The sequence below is a fragment of the Nerophis ophidion genome, linkage group LG24, assembly GCF_033978795.1.
Source record: "Nerophis ophidion isolate RoL-2023_Sa linkage group LG24, RoL_Noph_v1.0, whole genome shotgun sequence".
NCBI classification, from domain to species: Eukaryota; Metazoa; Chordata; class Actinopteri; order Syngnathiformes; family Syngnathidae; genus Nerophis; species Nerophis ophidion.
This window is the reverse complement of record NC_084634.1, coordinates 34,688,608-34,698,607: the sequence shown is the minus strand read 5'-3', so window position 1 is coordinate 34,698,607 and position 10,000 is coordinate 34,688,608. Positions and strand designations below refer to the sequence as shown.

General features: G+C 44.3%; 1 protein-coding gene across 4 annotated transcripts in view; it reads left to right on the top strand.

Moving 5' to 3' along the window:
• LOC133541980 (glutamate receptor ionotropic, kainate 2-like) overlaps positions 1–10,000 on the top strand; it is a 336,785-nt gene that overhangs the window by 95,552 nt on the left and 231,233 nt on the right. For 3 of the 4 annotated variants that reach the window (XM_061885731.1, XM_061885730.1, XM_061885733.1), the window contains one exon: positions 2,815–3,078. In XM_061885731.1, the coding sequence (XP_061741715.1) occupies positions 2,815–3,078 (264 nt within the window). The remainder of the gene's footprint in view (positions 1–2,814; positions 3,079–10,000) is intronic. The other variant, XM_061885734.1, reaches the window with a different exon arrangement.

The following is a 10,000-nucleotide window of genomic DNA, read 5'->3' as shown; positions in this document are numbered from 1 at the left end:
TTCAGCAAAGACGTCTCAACCAACATCGGCCGCAAGTTCCTCACTCTGATCGACAAACACTTCCCCAAAGGCAACACCCTAAGAAAAATATTCAACAAGAACAACATTAAATTGAGCTACAGCTGTATGAATAACATGCAACAAATCATTTCAAACCACAACAAAGCAATTGCAAAAGGACTGCCTACCCCCAGACTAAACGACTCTGAAACCAATAATGAATGTAACTGTCGCAAGAAACCTGATTGCCCTCTCAACGGAAGGTGCTTACAGACATCAGTCGTTTACCAAGCAAAGGTAATACGCAAGGACATTAACACATCCGACACGTACGTAGGATTAACCGAAGGAGCGTTCAAAACAAGATGGAATAATCACAACGCCTCCTTTAGAAACCAGACTTTGCAGAATTCTACAGAACTCAGCAAACACATTTGGAACCTCAAAGACAATAATGTTGAATATTCAATAACATGGCAAATTCTTGCATCCAGCACACCTTACAACAGTGGTAATAAAAGATGCAACCTATGCTTAAAAGAGAAACTGTTTATTATATATCATCCAGATCTATCATCTCTCAACAAGCGCAGTGAAATCATTTCAACATGCCGCCATAGACGGAAACACCTCCTAGGTAACACATGAGCCAATCACCACACCCTACGCCTGCTTGTACCCACCCACTCTGTGCTCTATATAAACCATTGTATGTGAATGCTTCCATTAAAATCTCCTGATGATTGAGGGAACCCCTCTTGAAACAGATCTGTAGAGATGAAGTAGTCTTGTGATTTTTTCCCACACCTACATATATATATATATATATATATATATATATATATATATATATATATATATATATATATATATCCATCCATTTTTCTACCGCTTATTCCCTTTTGGGCTCGCGGGGGGTGCTGGCGCCTATCTCAGCTACAATCGGTCGGAAGGCGGCGTACACCCTGAACAAGTCACCACCTCATCATATATATATATATATTAGGGTTGTATGGTATACCGGCATTTCTATAGTACCGCAATACTAATGGATCATGTTCCCTACTGGTCTAGTGGTTAGGATTTGGCGCGGCCCGGGTTCGACTCCGGGTCAGGTTTACCATGAATTGATTAACGTGGACCCCGACTTAAACAAGTTGAAAACCTTTATCAGGTGTTCCCATTTAGTGGTCAATCGTACGGAATATGTACTGTACTATGCAATCTACTAATAAAAGTGTCAATTAATCAATCAAAACAGTACTATACCGCCGCTGAAAAGTATTTTTGGCATCATATCTTCTTTTGTTTAAAAAAAAATTATATTGTTTTTGAATTCAGGAAATGTGTCCCTGGACACATGAGGACTTTGAATATGACCAATGTAGGATCCTGTAACTACTTGGTAGCTGATTGATACCCAAATTTGAGGTATCATCCAAAACTGATGTAAAGTACCCAAACAACAGAAGAATACATGATTATTACATTTTAACAGAAGTGTAGATAGAACATGTTAAGAGAGAAAGTAAGCAGATATGAACAAGTAGATTAATAATGCATTTCTACCACTTGTCCTTGGGGGCAGCATGACGTAGTGGGTAGAGCAGCCGGCCAGAAACCTGAGGGTTGCAGGTTCGCTTCCCACCTATTAGCATCCAAAAAAAATCACTGCTGTTGTGTCCTTGGGCAGGACACTTCACCCTTTGCCCCCGGTGCCGCTCACACTGGTGAATGAATGATTGGTGTTGGTCGGAGGGGCCGTAGGTGCAAACTGGCAGCCATGCTTCCGTCAGTCTACCCCAGGAGAGCGGCGGGTACAGATGTAGCTTACCACCACCAGGTGTGAATGAATGATGGGTTCCCACCTCTCTGCGAGCGCTTTGAGTATCTAACAATAGAAAAGCACAATATAAATCTAATCCATTATTATTATTATTATTATTATTACTTAAATGCTTCGACTGAGGTAGTATCTCTAACTGTTACCGGGAGGGCATTCCATAGTACTGGAGCTCAAATAGAAAACGCTCTATATGTCATGATTTTGTATTTTTTGATAGTTTTGGACTCCTTTAGTTCCTTTTTGTTTTGGTTGCTATAGTTATTCATTGTGTTTACCTGTATCTGATTAGGGCTCACCAGCTTCCCGAGCACTAATCAGAGGCAGCATTTAAGCTTGTCTTTGCCAGTCAGTCGGCCAGGCGTCATTGTTTGATGCATGCCGTGTCCACGTAAGTGCTATTGGTTTCATGCCACAGTTTCATGTTGTTCCATGCCATGCAAAGTGTTTAGCTTCTATGTTTCCTGCATTACGTTTTTTTTTTCATTAGCTTCTCGTGTGATCGGCACGCTTTTCTTTGGTTCGGTTCCTGTCTTGTCTGATGAGTCGGAATAATTGGTAATTAAACATGTTCCTACCTTCTACCATTGTCCGGAAACGTCTGTTTGCATCCTGGGAGAACAATCCTCGCAACAATCCTCTATAGCACGTAGACATTTTTTGAGCTCTGGGAATCACTAATAAGCCGGAGTTCTTTGAACGCAGATTCCTTACCGGAACATGTGGTACAATACAATCGGCAAGATAGGATGGAGCTATCTTAAAGATCTAAACAAATATTTGGGAATGTCCGGCGGGCCAGGTTGAAAAGCTTAACGGGCCATTAGCCTTAATTCGCCCAGGTCTGCTGTATACTGTACATGTACAGATGGGTCCAAAATGGGTCTTTGGGTCTTTCTGTGGCCCACAGTAAGTAACATTACATCAAGACACTTCACAGATTTCCGTTCTTCTTTCAATCCTCTCACTAGCATGCGACCAGCTGTCCCTGGGAGTGGCGGCCATCTTCGGGCCGTCCCACAGCTCGTCGGCCAACGCCGTCCAGTCCATTTGCAACGCTCTGGGGGTGCCGCATATCCAGACCAAGTGGAAACACCAAGTGTCGGACAACCGGGACTCGTACTACGTCAGCCTGTACCCGGACTTTTCCTCTCTCAGCCGAGCCATCCTGGACCTGGTGCACTTCTTCAAGTGGCGGACCGTCACTGTGGTGTATGACGACAGCACAGGTACAGGTAACTGCTCATCTCCTTTTTTTATAGGCTGACCATAGTCTCAAATCCCAAAAAGAAGACACATGTGTGTGGGCCAAGGAAGGCAGCACGCCAATGTTATTAGTCAACATTGCAACTTTTTTCGAAATTACATTTCAACTTTAAGCTTTTTAATTTCACATTTGTTATGTTTTTGTTTAATCAATCAATCAATGTTTATTTATATAGCCCCAAATCACAAATGTCTCAAAGGACTGCACAAATCATTACGACTACAACATCCTCGGAAGAACCCACAAAAGGGCAAGGAAAACTCACACCCAGTGGGCAGGGAGAATTCACATCCAGTGGGACGCCAGTGACAATGCTGACTATGAGAAACCTTGGAGAGGACCTCAGATGTGGGCAACCCCCCCACTCTAGGGGACCGAAAGCAATGGATGTCGAGCGGGTCTAACATGATACTGTGAAAGTTCAATCCATAGTGGCTCCAACACAGCCGCGAGAGTTCAGTTCAAGCGGATCCAAGACAGCCGCGAGAGTCCCGTCCACAGGAAACCATCTCAAGCGGATCAGCAGCGTAGAGATGTCCCCAATCGATACAGGCGAGCGGTCCATCCTGGGTCCCGACGAGCGGTCCATCCTGGGTCTCGACTCTGGACAGCCAGTACTTCATCCATGGTCATCGGACCGGACCCCCTCCACAAGGGAGGGGGGGACATAGGAGAAAGAAAAGAAGCGGCAGATCAACTGGTCTAAAAAGGAGGTCTATTTAAAGGCTAGAGTATACAGATGAGTTTTAAGGTGAGACTTAAATGCTTCTACTGAGGTAGCATCTCGAACTGTTACCGGGAGGGCATTCCAGAGTACTGGAGCCCAAATTTTTTTCAGAATTTGCCACGGGCCTTTAAAACATTAGCTGTTGGCTGCAATGGGCACACTTTTGAAACGCCTGCTATAGATAATAAAAAATGAAATCTGATTATGTCGTGACGTGGGGGTTTTTGCAGCTCGCTGCGGGGTTTTTTTCTCCCGGGATGCAAACTGACTATTCTGGACCAGGCGTGAAGGTAGGAACATTTTTAATGAATAACTATCAAAATAGGAAAAGGGTGGAATGCCATCTCCGGGTTGGGGAGGAGACCCTGCCCCAAGTGGAGGAGTTCAAATACTTAGGAGTCTTGTTCACGAGTGGGGGAAGAGTGGATCGTGAGATCGACAGGCGGATCGGTGCGGCGTCTTCAGTAATGCGGACGTTGTACCGATCCGTTGTGGTGAAGAAGGAGCTGAGCCGGAAGGCAAAGCTCTCAATTTACCGGTCGATCTACGTTCCCATCCTCACCTATGGTCATGAGCTTTGGGTCGGCGGGTCTCTCCCTTAGAGATAGGGTGAGAAGCTCTGCCATCCGGGAGGAACTCAAAGTAAAGCCGCTACTCCTTCACATCGAGAGGAGCCAGATGAGGTGGTTCGGGCATCTGGTCAGGATGCCACCCGAACACCTCCCTAGGGAGGTGTTTAGGGCACGTCCAACCGGTAGGAGGCCACGGGGAAGACCCAGGACACGTTGGGAAGACTATGTCTCCCGGCTGGCCTGGAAACGCCTCGGGATCCCCCGGGAAGAGCTAGACGAAGTGGCTGGGGAGAGGGAAGTCTGGGTTTCCCTGCTTAGGCTGTTGCCCCCGCGACCCGACCTCGGATAAGCGGAAGATGATGGATGGATGGATGGAACTATCAAAATAGGAACAAAAAAAAAAGGCGCACGAGGCCAAAACACAACTTAGACAGAACTATGGACTAGAAACAAAACTCACTAAACTTTGGCATGAATAAACAAAAACTTACTTGGCATGAAAAACGAGCAGCATGAACTACGGCATGAAAAAACTAGCAATGTCGCCAGACCGACTGACTGGCAAGGGCAGTCTAAATAGTCTCATGATTAGAGCCAGTTCAAAACAACAGAACATAAAAAATAAAAACATACTCCATACCGCAGTGTGACGCTTAGCTGGCATCTTGGTGTGGTTGCGTTCTCTCGTTGATGCAATGCGGAATGGACAGAGCGTGAAAGTAAGGACGATGATTTATTTACAACTACAAAAGTAGACTAAGACCAAAAAGACTTGCACAAAGGCACTGTAGACAAAACAAACAGAACTAGCATGTGAGCTGGACAGAACTAAGGACGCTAGCATGTGAGCTAGGAAAATAAACACACAAACAGTGTGGAGTTCAAAAGTTATTTACCACGATCGGGGATAGCGACGTCACCTGTTGCAGAGAAAATAAGTTTACACTGTGAGACCGAATGGCAAACAAAAGCAGGCTTAAATAGGGAGTTGATCAAAAAGCAGGTGCGCGTGCGAAACACAAGGCAGGTGACACAAATACGTAATTAGGCAACGGAACAAAACAGGAAGTGCCACCAGGAATTAAGGAAGTCAAATAACAAACAGGATGTGATATACAAAACAGAACTAGACCAGAATATGCCATGATCCGAGTAGCGGATTATGACACACAGAACATGACAAATACTGTAAATCTATCGATAAATAGCAGAGCCTAGCGATGCATACGCGTTCATCACAACTCTCTCGCTCTCTCCGTCTCTGCCCCTCCCTCACGAATGCTAATGCCTGCACACACCTTCACAATTCGTTTTGTTTTCAACCCCTTCTTAACCCTGAACATACGTTGAAAATACACGCAACCCTAACTCAAAATGACGGACATTTGAGACATTTAAGGAACTCCACCCGGACAGCCCTGCAAAAGAGGACATGTTTGGGGAAAAGAGGACGTATGGTCAGTTTTTTTTTGTGTTTTTTTGTGAGGTTTTTAAGGAACTCCGCCCGAACAGCCCTGCAAAAGAGGACATGTTTGGGGAAAAAAAGATTGTTTGGTCAGATTTTTATATTTGATTTGTTTTTAACCCCTTCTTAACCCTGAATGTACGTTGAAAATACACGCAGCCCTAACTCAAAATGCCGGACATTTGAGGCATTTAAGGAACTCCACCTGGACAGCCCTGCAAAAGAGGACATGTTTGGGGAAAAGAGGACGTATGGTCAGTTTTTTATATTTGATTTGTTTTTAACCCCTTCTTAACCCTGAACGTACGTTGAAAATACACGCAACCCTAATTCAAAATGACGGACATTTGAGACATTTAAGGAACTCCACCCGGACAGCCCTGCAAAAGAGGACATGTTTGGGGAAAAGAGGACGTATGGTCAGTTTTTTTTTTGTTTTTTTGTGAGGTTTTTAAGGAACTCCACCCGCACAGCCCTGCAAAAGAGGACATGTTTGGGGGGAAAAAAAGATTGTTTGGTCAGTTTTTTATATTTGATTTGTTTTTAACCCCTTCTTAACCCTTAACGTATGTTGAAAATACACGCAGCCCTAACTCAAAATGCCGGACATTTGAGGCATTTAAGGAACTCCACCTGGACAGCCCTGCAAAAGAGGACATGTTTGGGGAAAAGAGGACGTGCGGTCAGTTTTTTTTTTTTTTTTTTTTTTTTTTTGAGGCATTTAAGGAACTCCACCCGGACAGCCCTGCAAAAGAGGACATGTTTGGAGAAAAAAAGATTGTTTGGTCAGTTCTTTATATTGTATTTTTATTTTTTTATGTCAGGGGGTCTGCGTTATCCATTGATGGTTGGAAGCGCTAACAAGGGTAAGGGTAAAAATAACACACAAAAAAAAAAGAGCAACGTGGACGCTCAGAGTCCGGCGAGTTCTTTGCGACCTGTCAGACTAATTCAAAAATCAATAGCTTACTCTTCCACCTTGGTGCTGCAGGTGCAGCACGTATCAGTCTTCCTGGAAAGAAGGCGGCGGCATAACCCCAAGAAGCAAAAAAAAAAAAAAGAGAGCGAAACACATTACGCAGAATGAGCCAGTGTCTCTTCCGATTAATGCAACGCGGCGTTGCTCTGTGTGCGCCGTGACAGCCGCCATTAATAACGCGCAGACACTTGATCTCCGAGGGGGGCGGCGAGCTACGAGCCATTTTTGTCTCCCCGTACGCTTTATGAAGGCCCTCATAATGTGCGTTTTTAAGAGCCCAGTTGTATTTTAGCCGCGTGATATTTTTACGAGCGCAAAAGGTAATTGCTCCGGCGAAGGTAGCGGCGTTCAAATAGTACACAATTTACGAGCTTTTCGGCGAGGTGGCAGCTTAATGCAAGGGAAATAGACTTAAGTTCCGCGGCGGTTGACAAGTGACACTTTGAATTTATTCAATGTTTCCCGCTCAAAATGCATCAATGCTTTCATTGTATTTAGCAGTATTTTTTTAGGTACCTTAGGGTATATTTATATAGCGCATTTCTACTTTCAAGGTAAAGTTAAAGTCCCCCTAGGTCTGGTGAGATTATCCTCTGCATTTGACCCATTCCCATGTTCACCCCCCTGGGAGGTGAGGGGAGCAGTGAGCAGCGGCGGTGGCCACGCCCGGGAATAATTTTTGGTGATTTAACCCCCAATTCCAACCCTTGATGCTGAGTGCCAGGCAGGGAGGTAATGGGTCCCATTTGTATAGTCTTTGGTACGACTCGGACGGGGTTTGAACTCGCGACCTTTCAGACTCGGGGCGGACACTCTAACCACAAAGCAACTGAGCAGGATTTTTTTTAATTTTTCTGGTCATAGGGCACACCGAATGCATTTGCTACCGGCATACTTGCCAACTAAGGTTGAGGTGGGTAGGGTTGGGGGGGGCGGGGTTTGGTGGTAGCGGGGGTGTATAGTGTAGCGTCCCGCAAGAGTAAGTGCTGCAAGGGGTTCTGGGAATTTGTTTTGTTGTGTTATGGTGCGGATGTTCTCCCAAAATGTGTTATATATATATATATATATATATATATATATATATATATATATATATATATATATATATATATATATGTATGTATGTCTTGATTGGATTATCCAGAGAATAGTGCTCGATACCGTGGTAGAGCGCAATATGTAGGTGTGGGAAAAAAATCACAAGACTACTTCATCTCTACAGATCTGTTTCATGAGGGGTTCCCTCAATCATCAGGAGATTTTTAATGGAAGCATTCACATACAATGGTTTATATAGAGCACAGAGTGGGTGGGTACAAGCAGGCGTAGGGTGTGGTGATTGGCTCATGTGTTACCTAGGAGGTGTTTCCGTCTATGGCGGCATGTTGAAATGGTTTCACTGCGCTTGTTGAGGGATGATAAATCTGGATGATATATAATAAACAGTTTCTCTTTTAAGCATAGGTTGCATCTTTTATTACCACTGTTGTAAGGTGAGCTGGATGCAAGAATTTGCCATGTTATTGAATATTCAACATTATTGTCTTTGAGGTTCCAAATGTGTTTGCTGAGTTCTGTAGAATTCCGCAAAGTCTGGTTTCTAAAGGAGTCGTTGTGATTATTCCATCTTGTTTTGAACGCTCCTTCGGTTAATCCTACGTACGTGTCGGATGTGTTAATGTCCTTGCGTATTACCTTTGCTTGGTAAACGACTGATGTCTGTAAGCACCTTCCGTTGAGAGGGCAATCAGGTTTCTTGCGACAGTTACATTCATTATTGGTTTCAGAGTCGTTTAGTCTGGGGGTAGGCAGTCCTTTTGCAATTGCTTTGTTGTGGTTTGAAATGATTTGTTGCATGTTATTCATACAGCTGTAGCTCAATTTAATGTTGTTCTTGTTGAATATTTTTCTTAGGGTGTTGCCTTTGGGGAAGTGTTTGTCGATCAGAAAGAGGAACTTGCGGCCGATGTTGGTTGAGACGTCTTTGCTGAATGGCGGATTGTACCAGATGATGTTGTTTCGTTTTCTGCTCTTTTTTGGTTGGTTTCCTGGAGTGGGTTCATAGGTGAGGGTGAAGTTGTATCCGCTTTCATCAAGTGCTTTCTGGTACGGGGGGGTTGCTTGGTCGAATTCAGCTTTGCTGGATGACAGCATCGATAGCCTTTTATTAATTCCGGTAGGTATTCTTTTCGTGGTGGTGGGTGGGTGGTTGCTGTCGTGGTGCACGTATTGGAGTGTTGTGTTGGGTTTCGTGAATGGTTGGTAGCTGTTATTTCTCAGGTTGAAAGTGACGTCGAGGAAGTTGACGGTTTGCTTGTTGGCTTCAATCGTGATCCGTAGGCCGTTTTCTTTGAAGATTTGGCATATGCGCTTCTTGGTGTTCTCGCTGCTCCTTGGCGAGGCGCGGCACACTGCCAGTCCATCATCACGGTAAATACCAAGGTTCAGGTTGAGGCTAGCAAGCTGGGAGAGGAGGAAACTCCCAACGAGTTCGCACGTTTCTGCTCCGTCAAAACTCCCCATAGTGACGTCAAATGTTGAATTGTTCTTTTTTTGCCATGGTGTACTGTTGTGGATGAGTATGGAGTTCTTTGCGTGGATGATGATGTTTCTTTCGTTGCCCGTGATTGAGTCGTAGTCCGAGGCGAAGTTTAGTGCTTGGGTCAGTAGGTCTTGCGTGATGGAAGGGTAAAATTCTTCGATGTCGAAGGAGATAAAGTTGTGTTGTTGTTTGTCTTGGATGTTGTTAAACCATTTGATTACTGCTGCTGTATTTCTCCATTGGTTGAGTGGTGTTTTGTCCTTGATTTTTGTGTTGATTCTGTCCAGGATTATTTTGCTGATTTTTCCTATTTCGGATTTAGTTGGGTTTATTAGTCGGCATGTTGGGTTATTTGCGAAGTTGGGTTTGTGGTCCTTCAATGTGATGAAGGCTTCTTTGTTGGCTGTGGCGTCCACCCTGTCCTCAATGTCCAGTTCGGTTGCGATCCGCTTGTTTTCCAAGTGGATGTTCTGTAAAGTGTTGGGTTGCGCTTTTTTGTATGATTTGGTGATGCTTTTGTCCAGTAAAGAGTTATGTTCTGGTATGTCCATTCTGTAGAAGTTTGTGGTTTTATCGGCGGCTATGATGAGGTTGCTTACTTTCTT